At 37.2% G+C, this 26576-nt stretch overlaps 1 protein-coding gene across 1 annotated transcript in view; it reads right to left on the bottom strand.

Moving 5' to 3' along the window:
• LOC105881783 (protocadherin-23) overlaps positions 1-26576 on the bottom strand; it is a 108589-nt gene that overhangs the window by 23505 nt on the left and 58508 nt on the right. The window contains 4 exon segments of the mRNA XM_076010567.1: positions 6757-6870; positions 16386-17243; positions 19812-20021; positions 20558-20692. Coding sequence (XP_075866682.1) covers positions 6757-6870; positions 16386-17243; positions 19812-20021; positions 20558-20692 — 1317 coding nt within the window.

Genomic DNA, 26576 nt, shown 5'->3' with positions numbered 1-26576 from the left:
AACAATGAAAAGTTTAATCATTTTTCTTTCGTGTCACTCTAACAAATACTAGAACGAATACTGGCATCTATTATTTACATACACAACCTTAGGCAAGCTCTAAAATCTTCCTATTTAGACAGTGAATAATATACATTTTTAATATAAAGTGGCATGAAATTTAGATATAAAAGTCAATCTTTGGTTTGTGACTATGGAACAGAGGACAAACTTTGGCAAAAATGGGCAGAAAACACAGTTCTCATCAAAGATCTATCTAATCATAATTTAACATAACTAATAAAGTGGCTTCTTCCCAGTTTTATTCTTAAGGAAAGTGACTACAATCTTAGAGATCAATATTATTGATTTATCGTAATACCAGTTTCTATTTTAACTGGTCTATGGTTTAAAATACACACATTCAGAAAACTTATGGTAGGTACCTTTAGACAGAAGTTTAATGAAAATGTGTCCAAGTAGCATGAAAGATGCATTTAACATCATAATTAAAGTTTTTTAAAAAAGCTCTCTTGACAGTAGAATGATAAACTATATACTTGAACAATCCTCATAATAAAAACAATTAAAATGCTTGATTAGTTATATATACATATACATGTGTGTATTAAAATGCATTATTAAATTGATACAGTTGTAAGGATTCCTCAGAAGACAAAAAAGAAATAAAAACAGAAATTGTAGGAGGTCAGCAAGCATTAAAAGACCATTTTTTTTTTTTTATTTTTTACATAACCTTAACGTTTGTAAAAAGCCCATTTTTATTCCAAAGATTTCTACAGAAAACTTCTACCTTGATATCCATGCCTGATAGTTGCACAGAGTGTGGAAAATAAGTCAAGAAGAACCCACAATAGGTGAAGAAACCAGTAGGAAAAATCAGCATAAAGCTGGAAGTCCAAATGCTATGTACATTCCAAATGAGTGATCAATATTGAAAGAAAAAAGAAACAAAACTGAAACTGAAGCAGAACCAGCAGTGTGGATATTACTGAAATTTGCTGAAGTCTTTAGAATTACACAGATATTAAAGGACAAAATTATGGAATAGTCCTCAGATGGAACGTTCTTATGATCACAGAAGGACTACAACCTCTGCAGCAGCACTCCAATGAGTTAAAGAGTTAGCAACTTCCGATTATGATGTTCTTCAAAAGGTTTCAGCCAAAAAACTGTCAACTATCAAAGATCCCGACCATTGAGGCTGGCTGCTCCTGACATCCAACCATCGACATCATCCAGAATGATCCAGAATCACTCAAAGCAGATAATCTACCTTCATCTGCGACACAGAAACTTGACCTTTTTTTTGATGTCCGTGTTGGTTGGAAAAAAGAAAAAAAATCTCTTCTGAGAATTTATTAGTTTAACCCTGGATTTGTGGTAGCCATAATATATATATATATATATATATATATATATATATATATATATATATATATATATTGCAGAAAAGAAAGCAAATACTCTCTAAAAGGCACAAATTCAACTCAGGCTTCAAAAAAATCCTCAATGAAAACATTTCAAGGGTAATGGGCAGCTCATAGTCTACAAACACAAAAATCACGGAGAAACAAGTCACCATAAATGGCAGCAAGCAAATCCACAGACTGCAGACATAAGGTGCTGTAATTATTGGACACAGAATTATTATTAATATCTATGCTTAAATATATAAAAAATAACATGGAAATATGAGCAAGAAACAGGACATTATTTAGTTAAAAAAATACAATGAAGAGTTGAAAATGAACCCAAGAGAACTTCTGGAAATGAAAAATATTGTTCCCTAAACTGAAGAGAAAGACAAAAAGATGAAAAATAAGAAATAGAGATATAGGAGAGAGTCCTATTGCCCAATATTTGTCTAATTGGAGTTCAAGAAAAAGATACAAATAAATGGCATTTAGAGCAACAGCTGACTTCTTAATACAAAAATGAGAAGCCAGAAGACAGTAGAATAATATCTTAATATGATGAGAGAAAATAACTGTGAGTCTAGACTTGCAAGACTAGCAAAAATATATTTTAAAAACAAGGATTAAATAAACACACTTTTTAGATAACCAAAACCTGAGAGAGTTTGCTACACAGACCCTCGCTAAAGGAGATACTTAAGGCAGAAAGAAAATGATACTGAGGAAAGTCTGAGATGTAAGGAAGAACAGTTAGCAAAGACATTAGCAAAGATGCAGCTAGATCAATTTAAAAACACTAATAATGCCTAATTTGAAAGAACTATAATTGTGGTCAGCAAAAGCATGTACCTTGAAAAACGAGTATTTGGAGATAAAGAATTGCATTTCTGTTGTATTATTCAAGAAGAGGATATTGATTAATGTTGGACTTTAGTTATATGTATTTAAAAAATAACTAGGCTAACCACTAAAAGAAGAGAAATAGCTATATAACTTCCAACAAACACAGAAGAAAATGGTCATTTTCAGATAATGATGATATATGTCAAATGTAAAGAAAAATGTTGGAATGACTAAGAGTTTACAAGTTTACTAGATACAAAATCAAAAGACAAAAGTCAATTTCAAGGATATGAACCAGTACTGTCAGAAAAAGTATAAAGAACTTAGGCCAATCTAACAAGAGATATGCAAGAAAATATGTATCACTCTTTGCTATTCCTCTTTAACATGGAATGGTTTGTGCGCTATAAGTCACAATAAAAACATTGAACAAAAGAATAAAATATTATTAATAATAATAGAAGAGCACACGGTATGATTCTATTATCAGGTTTAAATCAAGGCAAAAGTAAATAACATATTATTTGGAAATGAAAATACAGTGGGAAAATTATAGCCCCCAAAAAGTGATCAATACTAAATTGAAGTTACTGATTACCTCTGGGGTGAAAGAAGACAGACATGAGGTAATGCATATGCTAATTAGCTCAATTTAGCCATTCCACAATGTATCCATAGTTCTAAACAATAGCAACAACAACAAAATAAAAGAAAGAAAAAGGAAACAGATAAAAGGGAAGGGGCACACAGAGACATCCTGAAGTTCTGGTATGGTAGTCCCTCCTTATCTGCAGGGGATACAAGGCACCCAGAGGATCGCTGAAACCATGGATAGTACCAAATCCTATGGATAATAGTTTTTTTTCCTACACATACATACCTATCATAAAGTTTGATTTATAAATTAGGCACCACAGGAGATTAACAAGAATAATAATAACATAAAATAATTATAATAATATACTGTAATAAAAGTTATGTGAATGTGATCCCTCTCTCTCTCCAGCTACCTCTCTTTCAAAATATCTTACTGTGCTGTCCTCACCCTTCTTGTGATGGTGCGAGATGATAAAATCCCCACATAATAAGACAAAGTGTGGTGAGTGATGTAAGCTTTGTGACATAGCGTGAAGCTACCATTGACATGTCATCAAATGGAAGATCATCTGCTTCGGGTGACCCTGGATCATTGAACCATGCTGTTGATGGCTGGGTATCAGGGGCAGACAGTGTTGATGGTTGGAGACCCTCAATAGTTGAAGGTCTTTTTCCAAAACCTTCTGGAGTAACGTTGTAATCAGAAGTTGCTGTCTCTTTCCTTTTAACTCATCAAAGTGTTGCTGCAGAGGTTGTAATCCTTCTGTGATCACATGGTTGACTTTAATGTGACAATCCAAGGATTACATTCCATAATTCTGTCCTTTAATATCTGTGCAATTCTAAACACTTCAGCAAATTTTAGTAATGTCCATGCTGCCGATTCTGCTTCAGTTTCTTCCTCCTCCTCTGTAGGTGACTCAATACGTTTTTCCAATTCCTCATTTGTTAGCACTTTCGGACACCCTTCAATATGTTCTTCCACTTCTTCATCAAGCATGTCAGCAAGTCTTTCTCCACCAACTTGTCTTGCCGTGTGAATGATTTTCCTAATTTCTCCATCAATCCCTGGAAAGCCTTTAAAATCATTCATGACTTCACTCCAGAAGTTCTTCCAGCAGGCATTTTCAGTTTCTGGTTTTAATTCATCCATTGCAGCTTTAATGAATGTTATTGCGTCAGCAATAGTGAATGATTTCCAGCATTGCATTATGTCCAGATTATGGTCTGTAGCAATTGTTGATCGAAGACATCAAATACACTAGGTGGGTGTATGTGGCTTCGACAAACTTAATGATGTCCTGGCCAAGGGACTGACGCAATGAGGTTGTATTTGTAGGTCAAAATACATCCTGGACATCTCCATTTGCATAGTAAACAGATTCAGGATGGCCAGGTGCATTGTCTATTATTAACAGGACTTTAAATTCCAACCCTTCCTCTTCCAAGTAATTTTTTTTATTTTGGGGCTAAAGCATTGGTGGAACCAATAACCAAGATGAGTGTCATCCACATAATATGATTATACTGCCGGAACATGGGCAGATAATTCTTGTTTTGTTTCTGAGAGCACGTGGGGTCTTTGCTCTGCACACTCCACCTGATTCTATCACACGCCCTGCCGCACTGCCCCACAGCACCAGAGGTAATCTGTCCTCCCATGTTTTATGCTCTGGTGCTTCCTTTAGGCTTTTTAAAAATGTTGGTTCTATTGGGCATCTTCTTCCAGAACAGCCTGATTTCATTTCAGTTGAAGACTTGCTTTGGATGCTATCCTTTCTCCTTAACCAACTTCTTTAACTCCGCTGGAAATTTGGCAGTAGCTTCTGTGTCTGCAGATGTAGCCTCTCCAGCAATTTTTATATTTTTCCATCTGAACCCATTTCTGAATCTGTGAAACCTTTCCTACTTGAAGAAGATGACTTGGTGTCACTGTTTTCAGGGAACCCCTGGCTGACATCTTCATATAAGCTCAGTGCTTTCTGGTGTAACACATTACCCTCAGTTGGAACACATTTTCTGTTCACATCTTTCACCCACAAATTTAATCCCTTTTCCATCTTAACTAAGTCCTTATCCCTTATGGTGGCTGTAATTTTTTATTTTGAGATGCAACAGCAAAACCAGCACAAATTTCTTTTTCCTTCTTCACAGACAGAAGATTTGTTCTTACTGTAGATCTTAGCAACCTCAACATATGATTTTTTCTATTTCCTTAAGCCAAAAAATTTCAACTTCCCACTTAAATGAAGCATCTTACGGCATCTCTTTGGCATGTCTGAATTGCCAGTATCACTAGTCTTGCACTTTGGGGCCATGATGAAGCCAAATAAGGAGTACTTGAACACAAGCATTGTGAAGACCGTAACAATTAATTTGATAACTGAGATAGCTAGTAAGCAACTTACAGACTGGTAGTATATACAGAGTGAATACACGGGACAGAGGGATGATTCATGTCCCAGGCAGAATGGTGTGAGTTTCCATCACAATATTCAGCATAGCAAGCTATTTAAAACTTATGAATTGTTAATTTCTGGAACTTTCCCATTTAATATTTTCAGACCACTGCTGACCATGGGTAACTAAACCCTCAGAGAGTGAAACTGTGGATAAAAGGAGACTACTGTAATGTGATATTTCTGAACATGGGCGGCTAGTGTATGGGTTTTTATTTTACTATTGTTTATTAAACAATTTTATGCATTTTCATCTACCATCTTATAGATGTTTCATAATAAAATTTTAAATGAATTCAACATAAGCACTTATTCAATAAATAAAGAGTTTCTGTGGTTGATCTCTTTGGACTGACCTTAGGCAGATTTTATCTGTATTCTAATGAGAGACTCTAAAAAAAATAAGGTCAGGCCTGGGCCATGTTAGGAGTGTAGTGGCAGAAAGAAGGATTTGGATAGCCTGGGAAAATATGCAAACTCTGCTACTTTCCTTTCTTCCTAAACAAATTCCCAGAATCCTCAGAATACCTGGACTGCAAGAAAGTTAAGATGTGGTGATGTTCACAAATGACCCTGTTAACAACAGGATTCTTGCCTATCCTTTAACCCAATGATAGGGTGAGGAGGTGAAGGCTTCTAGCAGGCTATCAGGAAGGTTGCTGACCGAAGGCTATGTGGACCCAGAAGTTGTAACACCACACAGCATGAGACGGCATTTACCTCTGAAATTGCTCCTTCTCAATTCTTCCCATGTGCATGTAGTATGGATTAAACAAGGCAGTTGTATGGTAATATAGAAGTTATTAAAAACATGCTCCTTGGGGTTTGACAATGAAGCAGTAGATATATATCTACTACATAGTTGTTAGTCAAAAAAGTATGTTTCAAATAATCAATTGGTATTCATTTAAAACACAATAATGGTCTTATTAAAGCTAAATTTAATACATGCTGTATTTGGAAGTAATTTCTTTACCACCACATAGAAACCTTTCCAGCTGTCCTTTCTTGTTGCATTGTTGACATTCAGTGGCGAATTACAAGAATCTCTGATGAAAATTCCCTGAGGCCAAGCGTGTGTGCTTACTTTTCAATTCAAACTCAACATCGATGATCTCCCCACTATATCTCCAATTTTCCCAAATAGATGGATAACTTATAAATAGAAACTAATTTATTTTTTAAAATTTGAAGAGCAGGATAGGCATCATCTAATTTGGAAGTGTTAAGATAGACATCTTAGTGAATATACATTAACAAATAAATAGTTCTTGATTTCCCACAATTCTCATAGGCTGCCATAGAAAACTCTTTCTTGTTTAACTTTTAAATTATCTACTCCTAATTCTTTCTAATTCTTAAATTTTGCAGGAGTATTTATTACTAGTAACATTAAATGGAGGAGGACATAAAGCTATTAGAGGACAGAGGAGGAATACCTGAGTTGGAGCACAGGGAAAAAGCACCATCTTCATTTCCACTAAATATTGAATATTGAATGCTGTCCTGAATTGAGTCAGGAGCAAGAGCTTTTATGGTCGCAATAGATGTACCTGTAAAAAATTAGGTAAATAAAAACTTCTTTAGGATAAGAAAATTTCATGGAAAAACAAGAGCAAATACTGAATATTAATATTTATTATTTGCCTACTATATTTTCACTTGTTAATTCATTCAAGGATTACTTGTTAAGCGTCTTCAATAAGGCAGACCCCATGGTAGATGCTGGGGATATAGTGGCAAACAAAATAATAAAGATGTCTATCCTCGTGGTGTTTATTAAACTGGTGGGAGGAGACAATCGAAAAGCCATTCAACAAATATATAATCAAGGAAATTTTCTGATTGTGCCACGTTCCCTAGAAAGAGAAATAAGCCTATGTGATAGAAGGGACTTCTTCTGCAGGGAGGCAGACACTGCTTTTGAGAAATGCGGGCGCAGTGAAGGACGAGAAGCCATAGCAAGAGCAGGAAGAGGAGGATTCCGGCAGATGGAACAACCACCCACAGGCTGTGGGCTGGGAAAGGGCCTGGTTGAGTGAAGCACGTGACTGAGGGAAGACACAAGGTGGAGACGGCAGGTAAGCAAGGATTAGATTTTATTCTAAGTGCAAAGGGAAATTATGGAGACATTTTAAGAAATATTGTAAAATAATATTATTTACTTTTAAGAGCTATCATTCCAATGGTTGTGTGGAGAATAGAGAAAAGAAGGGTAAGAATGGAACAGAGAGACCAATTAAGATAATACTGCCACAATCCACACAGGAGACAATGACTCAGGACTGTAGGAGGGACGATGGAAAGAAGTGGAGAGATTAAGACACACAGCCCTGAACACTGGGTGGGAGTGGGAAAGGGGGTTATAGGAGTATATATAAAAGCAATGTTCCCTCAACCAGCTTCCCAGTTGGAGGTAAAAGCAACCCAACTGGACAGTAACTGAGGATATAATTGCGTGACATGAATTCATTCAAGAATTGTTAAGATAGGGCAGGAGCAAGTCAAGAGATAACTTTAAGGAAGAAACAGAAATTGAGTTAGCTGTAGGAATTAGAAAAACAAAAAGGAAGTCATTTTAAGTTATGGGGAACAGAGTGATTACCAGCATGAGAGAATTAGCAAGGACCAATAGGGGCACTAAGTATGCATAATTAGAACTGTCTGTATGGACAGCTCTGGGGGAAAAAGTAATCTACAGTGGCTGGAAGGATCTGAAGAATCCATTTGGGTCCCAACTTAGGACTTTGGTGTCTTTTTATTATCTTATGCCCTGTGCTGCTCATCTCTGCTCTGATTCCTATCCTGGCTGTCCATTTGTCTTCCTCTTAGGACTGCCCACCTTGTTCTTTCAATAATATTTTTATTCAATCAACTTCATTCATGTAAAATTTACATATGACAATCTACACATATTTTAAATCTACAGTTCTATGAGTTCTGATGACTGTACACCTGTGACACCAATATCATGATCAAGACATAGAATATTTCTGACACCTCAGAAAGTTCCCTTATGTCCTTTACAGCCATTTCTCTCACTTTTAGCCCCAATCAATCACTGATCTGCCTTCTATAACTCTAGATTAGCTTTGCCTCTAAAATTTCATACACCTGTGAATCACACAATAACTGGCTTCTGTTGCTCAGCATAATTTTTGAGAATCAAGCATGTTACTTTATGTATCAAAACTCATTTCATTTTTATTGCAGAGTAATATTCTACTGAATGGCCATACCACTATTTGTTTTTCATTTAGCTATAGATGGAAATTTGGATCATTTCCAGCTTGGGGCTGTTATGAATCAAGCTGCTCTGAACATTCATGCACAGGTGTTTGTGTGGACCCATGTTTTCATTCCTCAGGAATAAACACCAAGGCTAAGTGTGTGTTTAACTCTATAAGAAAGTGCCAAACTCTTTTCCAAAGTGGTTGTACCATTTTACATTCCTGCTAGCAACTTATGAGAATTCTCCTTGCTCTACATCAACTGGTATTGTCAATCTTTTTAATTTTACCCAAGCTTAGTGGACACACAGTAGTGTCTTATCGTGGTTTTAATTTTAATTTCTCTGATGTCTGATGATGTTGAGTATCTTTTCCTGTGCTTACTGGCCACTTCCACCCCTCTTTTTATTTCATCTTTGTTCCTTGGCTTTCTGTTTTCTGCTCATCCACCACTTCTGAGAAACTTCTTCATAGTTCTTCATGGCCCTCAACCCTCTGGTCTTAGGCCTGTAACTTACAGCATCTATGTTAGATGCCATTATCTTGCAATGACCCTGCCTCTTCTCTTACTGCCATCCTGCTCCATACAATGACACCCACTGGCAAAGGTGTGCATGTCGTCCTGCCTGGGGAGAGACAGACGGGAGGTAATGCTAGAGGACTTTCCCTTGTTGCTGGGTGTACAGCAACAGGGGCTGTGTATAAGGTAGTGGCAACAGGCACAACAGGAAAGTAAAAGAAAACATTTTAAAAAGAAATGGAGTTGACATGGTGTCAGGAGTACAGAACAGGGCTCATTACCAGATGTCTTTGGGTAAAAGCAAAAAGCATGGACAAATGAAGGGGTCACATGGGTGGAGGAGGCAGAGCATGCCTGAGGTGCTTGAGACACTCAGTGTCAGCCATTGCTGCCAGGAGGGAAGGGAGGCCTCAGCATGCTGAAGATCCTGGTCTTTTCAAGAGAAGACAAAAAATGTATATTTATTTTCATGTGAAATCTCTCAATTCCAAAATGGTGGAAAATAATTTAATTTATGAAAAAAAAATTTAATTTATGAAAAAAAATAATTTATGACAAAAAAACACAAAAAACACCATGTGAATTGAACAAAACACAGCTGTGGCCTCACTCCAGTTCTGAGCCTGCCTATTTATCATCTCGGATAGAGAAAAGTGAACCTCTCCTTTTTTTGTTTCCAGCCCTTTTGGCACTTATAATTGTGTTACTTATTTGTCACCCGTGGACTTGTACTGAACACTTGTGAAGACTGATCTCATCTCCCTGCTTAAATTGGACTAAATTCCCATGACAGTAGAGGAGGTTTTCTACATATTCGTGTTCTATATATTTCAATAACTTTAGTTTTACCTTTAAAATTTCATGTACTTGTAAATCATACAGTATCTGGCATCTTTTTCTCAGTATAACTTTTGAGAATAAAGCATGCTGTTCTGTGAATCAAAAGTATATGCCTTTGTACACAGTAGGTGCTTAATAAGTATGGGAAGAAGGGAGGTTAAAAAGGGAGACAGAGAGAGGGAGAAAGGACACTGACATTTTATAGCCTGCGAGGTTATAAAAATACTGGTCCCTGCCTGTAGGGCCACCTAAGCCAACAGCAAATTATTTTTTAAAAAACTAACTCGATGCTATAATATCCTATCTGATAGATTTGCAGTAGTAAAAAATAGCATCTATTCAAGATATCTGTTGAACCTCCTTGTTAAACCCTAGTACATGGCCCTGAAAACATAGCTTGAAAGCCATTCTGCTTGAGGTTATAGTGGAAATGATCCCTAACCCAAGGAAAATTGTTATATATTTTTTTCTGGATATTTCAAAGAATTTCACTGAAAAGAATAGAAAAAAAAAAGAAAGAAAAGGCCTACCGTGGTTCCCCCAAAATAAGACGTACCCATAAAATAATCCCTAGCAGGATTTCAAAGCATTTGTGCAATATAAGCCCTACCCCGAAAATAAGAACTAGTGATGGGCGCGGCTATGCAGCGTATCTGCACAGCTCATGCATTTCTTCGGGGATGGGTAAAGAAGAGGAGCAGCCCTTCTCATCTGCCCGATTGTGACAGCTACTATCCCAGAGGTGACTGGAAAGGTGCGGGCAGCCCCACCAACAAGGTCAGCTCCCTCTGTCAGGTCCTGGCCATCCTGTGTGTGCTGCAAGCTGAGACTTTGAGGGGAAAATAACACATCCCCTGAAAATAAGCCCTAGGGTGTCTTCTTGAGGAAAAATAAATATAAGACCCTGTCTTATTTTCGGGGAAATGCAGTAGAACAAACAGTGTTTTTCCCTTTCAAAGCTTAACATTCAAAAATGCAACAATCATTATAAATATTGAAGGAAACGAGTATATGATATTGCCTGTAAAATTGAAACTTCAGTGAAAACTCAGTGAAAAAAAGGCATAAAACAGAATTTGTTATGGAAAAAGAACAAGAAAATCCAAACTGAATATACTACTCTCTTAAGAAACAATATGTTTAACATAAACTGTGACAAAGTTTGAAAGTCATTTATCAGGATTTCAAAATGGTGGTTCTTCTCAAGCCAGTTATGAAGTCATTTCGTGACAAAGTAATGGATTTTAATCAATCATGGTGGAATCGAGTTATTACACATGTTGAAAACTCTTTCAAATTACATTACAATCTGATGCTTACTTTATTGCATTTCAGGAGACATGTTGTTAATATAAAAATGTCTTACATTTTTGGTAGGACTAAGCCTTTACAGTAGTGCAATGTGTTTTATCCTCAGTGCTCCATAACAGTTCTGTGCTTCCTGATATAATTTATTTTTTTTAAACACAGGAAATTTTATTTCAACTGGCTTGTCATATATTCTTAAGAATAGCAGTAAGAAAAGAAACAGCTATGCCAACAAGATGTACGATCTTGCTGACGGCCTTTTTTCATGGGTTAATATGCTTATTATATGTCCAATTACAAAAGAAAACATGGAGATTGCTTGCATGTAAAAGAATAAAGATGAGCACAGAACTGCAAAGAAGAATTACATATGACTTCTCTTATAAAGGGTACAACCCTATTTTTATTGCAATAAAATTTTCATAATGTCAAATGGAATTGTAGCACAAAAGATTTTCATACAATGAAAATATTTCAAAGTAGATGCTAAAGTTAGCAAGGAGCTGCAAATGTTTATACATGTTTTTCCTCTGACAAAGTCTAACTTTGAGACTGTCTCCAAAAAAGAGGAAATAACTAAAAGGCCCTTGAATCCTTCTAGGTCTCTGCTTACCGTGCACATTTTTAACGAAAGTCTGTCTCTGGGCATGTAGATAAAATTTATAATTACTGTTCATTTCACATAAAGGATAAATAGCAAACTATGAGACCCAACATTGTATCGTTAATTCACATGAGGTAAGTGAAACATACAAAATAATTTACCTTTTACCTTTTCAGTTTTTTAAAATTTCGCATTAAGTTTAACATTGTATTAAAAAGTGTAACACACTTAATGTTCTTGTTTCTTTCCTCTTTACAAAAATACAATTAAAAAAACTAACACAACCACAACAGCAGTTTAAAAGCACAATTTTATACTTTTTATGTTACATGATGATAAAAACCAATAATTATGTAAATATTTAGGTAAAGTAATTTTGAAACATGGCCCGATCAAAGGAATAAAATAAATCTCTAGGAATCAACCTTAAAGAAACAGAGATCTATGAATTATCTGACAAAGAATTCAAAATAATCATTGTAAAGAAGCTCAATGCACTACAAGAGAACAAAGATAGGCAACCAAATGAAATCAGAAGAACTATGCATGAATGAAATAAGAATATTAACAAAGAGATAGAAACTAACAAAAGCATCAAACAGAAATTCTACAACTAAAAATATATAATAACTGAATTGAAAAATTCACTTAAAGGGGTTTAGCAACAGACTTGATCAACCAGAAGTATCAGTAAACTTGAAGACAGATCCTTTGAAATTACCAAGTTAAAGCAGCTTAAAGAAAAAAGAATGAAAAAGTGAAGAAACCCTAAGAGCTTATGGGACACCATAAAGTGGACCAATATATACATTATGAAAACCTCAGAAGGAGAAGAGAGAGAGAGGGAGAGTGACAAAGAACAAAGGGCAGAGAGCTTATCAAAGAAAAATGGCCAACTCTCCCAAATCTGAGGAAGAAAATAGACATACATTTTCAAGAAGCTCAAAGGACTACAACTAGGACATATCCAAAGAAGTTTACATGGAAACACATTAAAATCAAACTATAAATGATGAAAATAAAGAGAAAATCTTAAAAGCAACAAAGGAAAAGTGACATTCTGTATGGAAGCTTTCATAAGTCTAAGTGGATTTCTCAGCAAAGACAATACAAGTTAGAAGGCAGTAGGATGATTATATTCAAAGTGCTAAAAGAAAAAAACTGCCAACCAAGAATACTATATCTTGCAAAATCATCCTTCAGAAATGAAGGAGAAATAGACCTTCTCAGATAAGCAAAAGCTGAGGGATTATATCTCCACTAAACTTGCCATACAAGATATGAGAAAGTGAGTTCTTCAAGTTGAAACAAAAGGATACTAGACAGCAAATGAAAGTAAACAAAAATATAAAGCTCTCTCTGGGAAAGGTAAATATAGAGATAAATATAGAATCCCGTAATATGGTGGCACATAAATTACTTTTAATTCTAGTATAGAATTTAAAAGATAAAAGCATTAAAAAAACTATAACAAAAATATGTTAACAGATACAAAATATAAAAGATGTAATTTGTGACATGGATAACATAAAGTGTGTGGGAGGAAGATGTAAAGGAATAGAGTTTTTGTATATAATTGACATTGAGCTCTTGTAAGTTTGAAGTAGATTGTTATAACTATAATATGTTGTATGTAATCCCCCACAGTAACCACAAAGAAAATACCTATAGAAGAAACACAAAAGGAAATAAGAAGGGAATCAAGCGTGTCACTACAAAAAAAAAAAAAAAAATCAATGAAACAGAAAATGAGGCAGTAAGAGAAGAAAATAAGAACAAATTAACTATAAGATATGCAAAAATAATTTTTAAAATGGCAATAGTAAGTCATTCCCTATCAGTAATTACTTTAAATATAAATGGATTAAACTCCCCCAGAAGACATAAAGTAGCTAAATAGATAAATAAACAGACAAAAACCAAGGCTATATGCTGTCTATCAGAGGTGCACATTAGATAGAAGGATACACACATAAGCTGAAAGGGAAAGGGTGGAATAGAAATTCCATACAAATGCTATCCAAAAGAGGAAATGCATACTTATATCAGGCAAAATATACTTTAAGTCAAAAACTATCATAACAGACAAATAAGGACATTATATAATAATTAAAAAGTCAATTCACCAAGAAGATATAGCAATTACAAATACGCATGCACCTAACAGCAGAGCTCCCAAATACACGAAGCAAATATTGACAGAACTGAAAGGATAAATAGACAGTAACATAATAATAGTGACTTTTTTTTTACCCCACCTTCAATAATGGATAGATCAACCAGATAGATCAATCAGGAAGCATATAGATCAATTGAACCTAAAAGACATATAGAGCAGTTCACTCAACAACAGCAGAATAAACATTCTCCTCATGTGCAGACAGAATATGCTCCAGAATGGATCACGTGTCAGGCCACAAAATAAGTCTTAAATTTAGTAAGATTTAAATCATGCCAAATATTTTTCTAACCACAACAATATGAAATTAGAAATCATTACCAAAAGTAAAACTAGAAAATCCCCACATAATGCGGAAATTAAACAACACACTCTTGAACAACCACTGTATCAAAGAAGAAATCAAAAGAAAAATTAGAAAATATCTTGAGATAAAAACAAAAACACAACATACCCAAAATTATGGGATCCAGCCAAAACAGTAGTAAGAGGGAAGTTAATAGTGGCAAACGCTCGTGTTATAAAAGAACGATCTCAAATTAACAACCTAGCATTACACCACAAGGAACAAGAAAAAGAAGAACAAACTTAACCCAAAGTTAATAGAAGGGAGGAAACAATAAAGATTACAACAGAAATAAATGACATAGAGAATAAAAAAACAATAGAAAAAAGAAATGCATGAAGTTGTGAATAGGCAACACGAGGAAGTAAGGTTACTGATTTGTCCTCATCATGATAACCAACGCACTGGAAATGAAACAGAGCAATAAAATCTGATTTCTAGAAAATCTGTTTAAATTGTTTAGTGGACTGAAACACCATGGGCAACTAGTGGTTTATGCCTAACTTTTAAAAAGGTTCAGAAAGGTTAAATTCCCTCTAATTTGGCTGAAAATGCAGGGAGAGGCGGTGGCATTAAGAATCAAGAGAGAGGAGTCACTTGAACTTCAACTTTTCTTGTCACGCTGCTGTAGGGACAGCCTGTGTCTTACTGGCAAGTGGCACCCTCTGAGAGTGACCCTCTCTATAAGTGAGATTTTAACCCACCAAGGGTTGCTTTTAAAATGGAAACCACATATTGTTTTAAACAATCGAGGTGTTAAGGTTAATGTTGTTAATATAGATGAATGCAATGTTAATCAAAAACTGAACCTGTGGGCTTTCCAACAAAGAAATGTTAAACAAATATAAATACACTGGAGTTATTTTTTTTAATTTTAACTTTTTATTTTCTTAAAAGAACATGTAACTGTTAAAAGCGGTTTCGAATTATGAGAATTTATGATAATACCAAAAATAATTCATTTGGGATGCCAAGTGGCACCTACTGATAAATCAGATTTTTTTGAGCCACCTACAGAAAATTTAAGCTTCCAATAGGCTTATATCTTTCATTCGAAAATAAAGCTTCAAATTGCAGGTATGTGGGGGGTGGATAGAAATCATGCTGGCAGCTATAAAATGCTGTTAAATAATTTATATCAAGGCCATTCTCACACTGACCAGTGGATTTACAATCTTTTGAAAACACTGGAATTCTGGAATTCAAAAAGAAAAATCACCTTTGGTGTCTATGATATGATCTGGGAGTCTGAAATGAATTCATGTTCCAGGCAAAGCTTTGGCCAGCTTGAAATCTCCATCAATATTTTATGCACATTGTCATTGTTTTTTACAGGGGTCCAGGAAATCCTGCTGACCCAGACACAGGTCAGTGGCACCTCGTCAGCTTCAACAGCCTCCTTAACTATCATTTCTTCCTTCTGCCTTTCTCTTTCCTGTTATATCTGCAGCTTTTAGTTTATCTCCCACTGTAGACTTATGCCCTTCACACAAGTCACGTTTGCTCTTCAAACAGAGGTCCCAATTCATTGCTTCAGATATCCTGAAATGTATACCTACCTGGATATTTACAGATACCATATGTTTATATTACTTCTAGAATGATCTCTAGCCTCCCTCATGTGTAAGATCTAATAAATGATCTTCTATTGAAAAGACAAAAGTCAAATTTAATTAAGTATTTCCGAATATAAAGGAACTAAGAAGAACAACTCCGATCAGGGGTCAAGAAAACACAATGTAAACAGCAGGATGAAGGCCCTTCCCCATCCATTTATTCAGGAGCTTTTCTGACGGACTCTTTAATGGGAGGGTCCCCCTTAGAGGTAAGAAGTAATTTGGTCCTCACTGTTTTCTGCTCTAACATTTCATCTCAGACCAGGCTACTCTTAACCATGTTGACTACAACTCTTCAATGCCAAGAATTTGTTGGATTCAAAAGTTTATAACTGAATCTGCAGTAGCACTTGCTGTATAATCGACAGTTTTAAGCATTTTGCCCAAACACGTGCAATATCCAACAAACTTAAAGGGACACTGACCTGCCTCGCAATTTTCGGCCACAAGCCCTTTATAGAGACGGTGGCTGAAGGAAATCTTTACATCTTCTACTTGCATGTGAATGACCAAGAGACCGGCGGTTGTTCTGGCTGGGACCCCTTGGTCTGTAACTTTTAACTGTACCCACATAGGAAAATGTTCTGAAGGTGGATTTTGCTGAAGTTGAATTTCTCCTGTACATTTGTCAATAGAAAACAGCGACTGGGGCTCTGCAAAACTGAAAACGACAGTTCCGTTGGGTCCCAAGTCTGGGTCATCTGCTCTCAGAATGGCAGCCGTCTGGTTTATAGGAGACTGGGGGGAAAGAAAGACATCAAAGGGGCTCTGTTCCCAAACTGGATTATTGTCGTTAACATCAGTGACATGTACTTTTATAATTACTGTGGTGCTTCTTGACCCCTGGACGCTACAGTCTCTGGCCACAGCCCTGAACGTGTGCTGCGATCTGGCTTCTCGGTCCAGGGTGCGGCCGGTTCTCACCGTGCCTGCCACAGGGTCAATGGAGAATGCACCGGATTCCTCGCCCGTCAGAAAATACTCGATTTGCCCATTCGGGCCCTCATCCTGGTCCACGGCCGAGAGCGTAAGAACCACTGTTCCCACTTCAGCATCTTCTCGCACAGAGGACTGGTAGTAAAGTGTAGGGAAGGAGGGGCTGTGGTCATTGTCATCCAAAACCCTAACTTGCAGATGGATCACAGAGCTCCTCGGTGGGTCCCCAAGATCAGAGCACAGGATGACAAGGGTAAAGTTGTTGGCTTGCTCCCGGTCCAAAGCACGAGTGGTTGACAGTTCTCCTGATGTTTCATTTATAGCAAAGTACTCATCAGTATTTCCATCTATTAAAGAAAACAGTTGAAAATTCATTTGAATCGAAGAAACAGTACCCCTTGGCCAGCACTATATGTATCCATATATTCATCTGTTCAAAAAATATGTATTTCCTAAGTATTACATGCTAGCACTTTTATAAGGACTGGGGATATGACAATGAACACGATAAAGGTTCTGCCCTCATGAAAGTTCTATTTTATGGAGGGGATAAACAGAATAATATAATTCAATATATGTCTTCAACCAATCAATGGTTAGTACTCTTGCTTTCACTGATTTGCAGCTATATGGTGTTTTTTTGTGTGTGCATCTACAACTTTTCATATTTATATATTTTTCCTCTGGAGAGAATTAAAATGTATCTTTTATGTGAAATAAAATAATAGGAGTCTGGGATAAGAAACGAGATATAGTGTCCATTTTTAGATATCAATCAGAAATGAACAGACTGGTTGTAATAATTTCCCAACTGTTACTCACTGTAGATTTTATGCCAATTACACTACTGCAGGAAGCTTCCTCTTCTACATTCCCATAGCACTTTGTGCATGAGTCATAACACTTTTGAGATCTAGTTACTTCTGCCATAACGTAAGCAAGGACAATGTTTATGTATCTTTGTATCCTTCGAAATAATATGCCCTTTGCTATCTCCCATGGTACCAAGTGGAACAAAAATTAAAATTGAACAGAGAAACAATAAGTTTTCAAAGGCATTTTAAAGTAACTCTGAAAATTAGTGAGGAAAAATGTGGTTCGAAGACTGGCCAACTGTATTCTTGGATGAGGGGCAGGATGAAAGTACCAGGCCCAATAGTGTGAGAACTTACTAGAGTCCAAGGACCAGAGGCATATGGGGATGGAGTGGAATGGCATTCAGACAAAACAGCAGCAATAGGTAGTGTTGGGGCCGAGGAAAGAGGTCCTGCATTTGTATTTATAAGAGATATTCACAGTTAATCTGTGCCCAAAGTAGGGATGGTCAGACACACCCACATTTCTGTGGTATTTGTGGTTGATAAAGCAATTCAATCACTCAGCAAACATTTGATGAGCACCTACTATGTGCCAAAGTGCACGCTCAATGTTGAGAATATGAGGAGAGTAGGATGTGATCTGGCTCCCAAGTGTTTTCAACCTAGGAGGAAAGGCTGGTGGGCACTCAACACATTAAAGTACGGTGTGAAAATCTCTCGTGCAGAGTGATGGGAAGCACAGAGGAAAGAAGCCCACCCTGTGCTAGAATGGCCAGGAAATGCTTATTAGAAAAAGTGACAGCAAAACTCACTCTTAAAGGGAAGAAAACCAGAATCCAAGTTTTGGAGAGAGTGTTCTATGCAGAGGAAAGAGCCTGTGTGAAGTCTCAGGAATGTAAGAAATTAATAGGCTGCAAATGTTCTGATGTGACTCGTGTACAGGGTTAGGGTTCCCTGCAGATCCCCTAACCCTAACAGGGTAGGGACAGGATTTGCAGTGGTGGCAGAGGGAAGACATGCATTTGAGAGGCAAGCAAAGGTCAAATCAGGAAGGGGTTTGTGTGTACTGCTGAAGATTCTCTACTTTCTCCTGCAATCTATAGAGGAACCCCCAAAGCATTTTTGACAGGAAAGTGCCATGAATCGAATTTCTGTTATAGGAACAGGACTGAAGCAGCAATGTCAAAGCTGGATTAGAAAATGGGAAGGTTAGGAAGCTGTTATAGTAATCTACTTGAGCAACAAAGAGATTATGAAATCATATGTGTATACAGGAAGTGGACATGTTCCAAAAATATGAAGGGAGAAAAATAAGGAATTAGGGATAAAAGATTCATGCTCTGGCTTAGGAGAATGAGCGAAGGGTGTTTAGACCAGTCATCTTTAAAATGAGGTCTGAGTACAGCTGGGGTTACACGAAGCTTTTCAAGGAGTTCATCTGGGAACAGGTAGTTTAATGGTAATTTTCAGAAGTTCAGTTTAAATAACCTTATTCCTAAAATTATTCTGCCTAAGAACTCTCCTTGGATCATGGGATTTACCTTTCTCATATCCACCTTTATAATCATCCTTGCAAATTAGAAAAGAAATGCCAACCTCTCACCCACATAAATGGCTGCCAAATACAGGGGTCATTCCCAGTATTGGTGTTCAATGTTGAAACAGTGACTGGCTTTAATGCCAGTGGAAAACTGGCATTTTTAAAACATTTTAGAACAAGCTGCAGCAGGGACTGGGTGAAATGACCCAGTAAGAGCATATGTGTATACAGAAAGAAAAATTAAAAAAAACATAAAGTCTGCTCATATGACAGAAACAAAAATAGAAAGAAAAAAGCTATCTTTTCTTTCTGTACATCCATTAAGGTCAGTATGGGGGGAAATCCACAGGAGTTAGCAATAGCAGATTTCTTTTAAATTTAGAGGGCAGTGGTTCAGGAGGGCTTTGGGAAGGAGGTAGGCAGGAAGCACACGGTACCTGTCAGCTCTTACTGGGTCCGTATTTTGTAGGAAAAGGCAACAGTTATCAAATGCATAATAATCGGCAGATAGTATATGTGGGAATCCTGGGGAAAATTTTAATTAAAAAAATACTTACCGATGATATAATATTTAACGGCTTTGTTATTGCCAGCATCCATATCTGAGGCCAAAACAGTATAGACAACCTGTGGCTCTTGGTTTTCCAGAATCTCAAGGTCATGACTGGGGACAATAAACTCTGGTGCATGATCATTTTCATCTTCGACAGTGCAGAGAACTGTCGCGGTGCTGGAGAGCGAAGGAGCGCCCCCATCTCGAACAAGTACTGACGTGGAACACAAAGACGGTGTGAATTGTGCCCTGGAATTCATACCTAAAATACATTGTTCTAACCAGACAGAATCAGACTATACTAATCATGTAGCACTGGGTCAATAATATTCTATTTAAAGACACCTTACTGAAATGTAAAATTTCACCACTTTTTTTAAGCGTAAAGGATCCCTTACCATCCTAGCACTCTGGGAGGCCGAGGCGGGCGGATTGCTCAAGGTCAGGAGTTCAAAACCAGCCTGAGCAAGAGCGAGACCCCGTCTCTACTATAAATAGAAAGAAATTAATTGGCCAACTAATATATATAGAAAAAATAAGCCGGGCATGGTGGCGCATGCCTGTAGTCCCAGCCATTCGGGAGGCTGAGGCAGAAGGATCGCTTGAGCCCAGGAGTTTGAGGTTGCTGTGAGCGAGGCTGACGCCACGGCACTCACTCTAGCCTGGACAACAAAGTGAGACTCTGTCTCAAAATAAATAAATAAATAAATAAATAAATAAATAAATAAATAAATAAAAAGGATCCCTTACCTCTAAGGGTGAAGATTTCTTGAACTTCTCTATCAAGCATGGTGGCCGTCACTACCTCTCCAGTGTCGGAATTTATCTTGAATAACTCAAATGAAGCACCTGGCATGATTTCAAACTGAAGCTTGGAATTGATTCCTTAAGGAAAATATAAAGAAAAACTTATCAGTTACCCCTTTGGAATCTATTCATCCATTTTCCTATTCTTTTGCCTTTGAACATGTTTCGCCATGGATGAAACAGGCAAAACTCTTAAACAGCCTTCAAATTAAGGTAAAAGAAAAACACTCTGGGCTGTTCTTGCTAAATAAAAGCCTCATGGGCCAAAATGTTTGATTTTCAAAAGTCTTATGAGACTTCCCCACAGTGAATGCTTAGGATTTTTTCCTTCCCATAAAAAATTTCTTATGAGTGTGCAACTCTACAACATATTCCTAATTACTCCTTCTAACACCCCTGATTGTGATTTAATGACATAATTGTAAGCTTGCAGGACAAATGACAATTTCTGTAGATTGACCCTCTCTTTAAAAGCTTGGGCTCCATTATATAGAGGCAAGCACATAGAGTTGCTTATGTGTGTGTTTTGTTTTGTTTTGCTTTTCACTTTGTATTCATTCTCCTATCTGAAGTGAGAAATGTGGTACCACATTATTACGCATTTTGAAAATAATTCTTCCCATATTTTTTGGGTTTCATTTCTCCCCTGAGAAAAGTATCACCTCATTTCCATCATTGGTTATGAAGATCATTCATACCATTAACTTTAATGAGTTTATTCCACACCATTGTAGTTTATTTGCATTTTACACAAGTTCCTTTCAATCATTTCCCTATGTTCTTTTCTTAACTGACAAGAATCTAGGTATAGATAGAGTACTCCAATTATATGGTGTTATGCTTTAATAAAAGATAAAATACCATTCTTTTGGCCCTAAAAAAATTTCAATTACAAATGTCCATCTCCCCAGTCTTAAAAAGTAAATTTTAATTCCATTGTATTCTAGTGCCTATGATATAGGACTGAGTGCTGGAAAGAGTAGAATATAATTCTAGTTTTATATAAGAATGAATGAACGTGTCCTCTTACTATATCTCTTGGAGGAGAAATATATTTGAGATGTAATAGATATAATCTGCAGGCATTTTAATGACCTTGAGAAAAAAGTCTAATAACATAGAATCAATATATTTGATATGAGATATCAGAGGTCACAAAAATGTTTAATTTTATCATTAGGCAACTAGGCATATTATTAAGTTACTGATCATTATTAAAGAACTATTTTTTTTTTTCTTATGCTGAAGTCCTTCAGTGAATATTAAAGAACTATTGTGGTCACATAATGATCACATAGTCTATTCTATAGCAAAGACAGAATTTCTAAAAATTTTAGGTTGTTAAAAGTTATTTTTCCTGTCTATCTCTGCCTACGTCATAAAAACACAAACAATACCCTCTTACATTAATTTTCCTTTACCTCCGGGGAAGTGAGCAATGTCAGGTGTCAGGCACAATGCCATATGTCAAAGACAGAGAGGTGACCCAGACATGGCTGTGCCTTCACAGAGCTTACATGATGTGGTCCTTTCAACCTTTAATAAACTCACTCATTTGCTGTGTGATTTTATTATACATTGTACATATTATTGCATATTACATATTGCATTATATATTACATAATAGTACATATTATACCTTTTTAATTCTCAACATTTGTCAAGCCTAGAAAATGTCTTCCAATGTTTAAACATAAGCTCAAATCTTTGTACTTTCTCTTTCTCCCACTGTTCCCATTATCCTCTAATGTGCTTTACCACTGTCCTCAGTATTCCTCTGACTTTGTAGAAACTTATAGATCTTATCATTCTATTATTCTCTATAGCTTTTATCACTAAAATAACAATCCACTCACCTTAAATCCTCCTAGTATATTATTAAAGATAAATGAGATCTTTACTTATCATTGTAGTTTGTACACATGCATTTTTCAAACTTCCTACCCTGTACATCTTAGATAATAGAAACTAAATTTAAATTATTTGACTATGACTCGTTTAGAATTTAGTTAGCACCTTGCTTCCCCCTCCTCACACTCTTATAATCCTCCAGAACAAACACAGCACCATCAAACTGGAGAACTAAGAAAACAAAAATTAAAAAGGATGGCTTAGTCTCATTCCATGTCTTCACTACACAAACTGGAAATCTGGATGTGAAGTTAGTGATACCCTCATGAGGACATCCTCCTGAAGGTGTGTGTGTCCCTATGTACGTGCACATCTGTGTGAATGCACACCTACACATATCTGCTCTTAGACCTCGAAGCCTGCAGTCCCCTCTCCTACTCTAGGATTCCCCTCCTCAGTTCATTTCTTTCCCTCTCCAGTCCAGTCCAGTCCGTGAGCTCCCACTGCAGCAACTCTGCACATTTTCCAGGTTCTGTGGCTTTCTACCAAAGACACCCAGCAGAGCCTCAGCCCAGGATCATGCCAACCATCTCTCTGCTCCCCTTGAATACCTAACAGATGACGGGGCCTGGAGAAAATTTCATAGCAGCATGGATTGAGGCCACAGAAATGCCACTGTCATCTGGCCATCTTTCCACATCTCATTGGTCACCCTTCTCCCATTCAGGTCACCTACCTGACCACCTCCCAGCTTGCTCTCACACATTACTTCCCTTTCTCTTTCCCAAAGAGGAAGGAGACATCAGGGAAGAACTCCCTTGCCCTCTGCGTCTGTATTCAACTCTACTCTCTGGGTATTATTTTGCATCAAAAAAAAAAAAAAAAAAAAAAAAAAAAGAAAGAAAGAAAGAAAGAAAGAAAGAAAGAAAGAAAAAGAAAAAGAAAAAGAAAAGAAAAGTAAAAAATAAATTAAAAAACTCTACCGCCTGCTTTCTGTCTGAATGGCCAAGGTAACTTTTCAAATACACTCTCTTGGAATTTTCCTGTCTGTTCTAGTCTTTCTCCTAAATTTTTTTCCTTAAATTATATTCTTTTCTAGCTATAAGAATTAAGCTTTTTATCCCTCTCTTTATAGCCAAATTTCTATAAAAAGTGCTATCCAATTTCTGCAGCTAGCTTCAAACCACTGCCACTCCCAGATAACTCTTCCTACAGTGACCTTCTGGTTATAAAATCTACTGGCCATTTCTAATTCTTACCAATTCTTTTCTGTTAAATAAAGACAGAAAGTAAGAAAGAAAGGAACAAATGAAAAGAGGGAGGGAGTAAAGAGGAGAGGGAGGGAGGAGTAAAAAAATATATAAAAGAAAAAGAATACTGTTATTTTTGTTTTTTCTGTGACATTTTTTTCTCCTGCTTCCTGGAGTGGGATGTACTGATAACTGGCCTGCTGGCTGTCACTTCACTGTCATCTCACTCTCTACTTTCATGGCCTCACTTTGCACCCATAGACAGATAACACCCAGTTATATGCACTGAACTCCAGTCATTTGTTTGGTTGTGTCATTCATTCATTCACTAATTATTCATTTGTGTGTTCATTTATGCAATGCACATATACTGAGTGTCAGGTACTGGAAAGTTATCATTGAATTATTATCTTGGTTCTCAGAGTTCCCCTTTAGTGGGAGAGAAAGTTATAGAATATATGAAATCAACGAGGAGGTGGATCAGGGAAGACTTATCCTACGTAGCTGTTCACTGATGATCTTGTTCAATAAATATATAGAGAGTGATATTAGGTGCCAAAGTATCATGCCAGGTGCTAAGAGCTCAACTGCTAGTAAAAAGACAAATTCTCTACCCTCAGGGTGTATACTGTCTAGCATTGGGTACAGATAAGCAAGCTGGCACGTACAATGCCACACGGTAAGCCATGATGACTGCCTTCTGCATAACCTGACACCCTAAAGGTGAGTAAGACTTAACAGATAAGAAGAAAGAAAGAGTGTTTGAATACATTCAAAATAAAATCCAAATACCTCACCACGGTCCACAAAGTCCCACGTGCAGTGGGCTCTGCTGATCTCCCAGACCTCTCCCCATGGACTCACTCCCCCAGCAGATTCCTGGCCCACGGGCCACCCTGCTGTCCTCTGAACACACTAAGTTTCTTGCTGCTGGGGCTCCTGCAGTTGCCATTCCCTCTGCTACTCCCTGTGCTGCTTTTTACATGGGTGCTAGTTATGATATTAAACTATCGTGTCTAAATCTAAATCCCTTCTTCTACACCCTGCCCTGTGATGGGAGGCTGGGGACCCACAAAGCCCAGTTCTCATTGCCCCCAACTCCCTGCCAGGGTCTGCCACAAAGGGACGCTAGCAGGAGACTGAAAGTCAGAAGGAGAGGAAAGGGGACTGCCTTATGTTTCACTGTCCCTATCGGCACTGCTATTCAGTCTCTTTTGCCTCTCCCAGGACCAGGCTCTGCAGGGCCCCTTCTCTTGTTTGCTTCCTGGGTTTGATAATCCTCTTCTCCTGTTTCCCAGCATTAGGGATGGTAGCTGCTTCCTCAAGCTATTTTTTACTACCTCAGTATTCCCTTTTTGCTTACTTAGCCATCCAACACCTATATTAGCATCTAGTCTTCCTGACTGACGGTGACGGATAGAGTGTTGGGCACCAGGAGTGGGTCTCAAGTAATAGGGACTCTGGCATCAGTTTGGTTATGTCTTTGGCCTTGAACGCAGTGCTAAGTTCCTTGATCATGGGAAATGGAATACTAGTCATTCAACATTTGGGGTGATATCCTGATTAACTAAATTATCAACAGTGTGTGATTGTGATGAAGTGACTATTAAAGGATTCAAATTCCCAAGAGAATCAAATAGTGCTGACTTTGATCCCATAATAGTAGAAAGGAACATGTCATGGAAGATTGCTTTTCCTGGTAGTAGGAACTGTAAAAAGAAAATTACAAGCTGAGGCTTTAAACTTGAGTTCAAGTTGTAGTTAGAAAACCTGAAACTTCTATGGGAGCCTTAATGTTAATCTTCCAGAAGATCAGACCCAAACTGAGTGGCAGATAAAGCAGGTACCTGGCAGGGAGATGTCTGTTCACCTTGCATAACCAGACTCAGATTCCAACATATTGTAGGTAGTATAAATCAGACTCAGTCAGAGGTCACTTATAATTTCAAAAGAATAGCAAAATTTTGGCATAACCCTGGGAAATATGTGTGGAAATCAATTGTAAGGATGTGAGACCCAGGAAGATAAAACAGAACATTGGTTTAGGATGGATTTAGTGATAGACTATGTTTAATGGAGAGTCTGAATTTAACGTGTTAGCTCATAGAGTTGTGTCTCTTGACAGTTTGGTTGGTTGGATTCAACAGTGGCCTATAATCATTGAGGTTGAGACAGCAGATTTTTTTCTCGCATAAGAAAGTAAAAAAGAGTAAAAAATGCAAAGTTCAAGGAAATAGGAATATTGGGATGGATTTACCATGTATGACATGCTTACCACCCTCCCCTCACTGCACTTCCCAGGAGTTCAGAGGACCCTCCTTTCCTAAGGACACTGGAAAAGATGTTAGAGGGCCGCCAGCATCTTTTAAAAACTCTATGGGAGTTGCCCTCTGTAGGCTGTGGATAGATGATGGTACCACTACTCCTGGGGACCACCTTTGAGAACCAACAGTCCTTACCAATTTGTAAAGACTAACAGAAGTCATTTGCTTTCTGTTTCCAGCAGGAACAACAGTACATCTTTATGCAAACTATTCCACTGTTAACCATCATTTACTAAACAGAGATATGGATCATCTAGGCATTCAATAGAACATTGATTGATCCACTACTTTAAGGATGTCAAGATAATTGGATCTGATGAACATAAGGTAGCAAGTAACTTAGATATCTTAATTGCACATATGCGTTAGACTAGGGATTGGCAAACTACAGCCCAGTGGTCGTATCTGGCCCACTCCCTGCTTTTGTAAAGTTTCAGTGGAACACATTCTTTTATGTGTTTTGTATGGCTGCTGTCTTGCTACGATGTTAGAGTTGAGCAAAAGAGACTGTGTAGCCTGCAATGCCTAAAATATTTG

Source organism: Microcebus murinus, chromosome 15 (genome assembly GCF_040939455.1).
Source record: "Microcebus murinus isolate Inina chromosome 15, M.murinus_Inina_mat1.0, whole genome shotgun sequence".
NCBI classification, from domain to species: domain Eukaryota; kingdom Metazoa; phylum Chordata; class Mammalia; order Primates; family Cheirogaleidae; genus Microcebus; species Microcebus murinus.
This window is presented reverse-complemented; position numbering and strand designations above follow the sequence as displayed.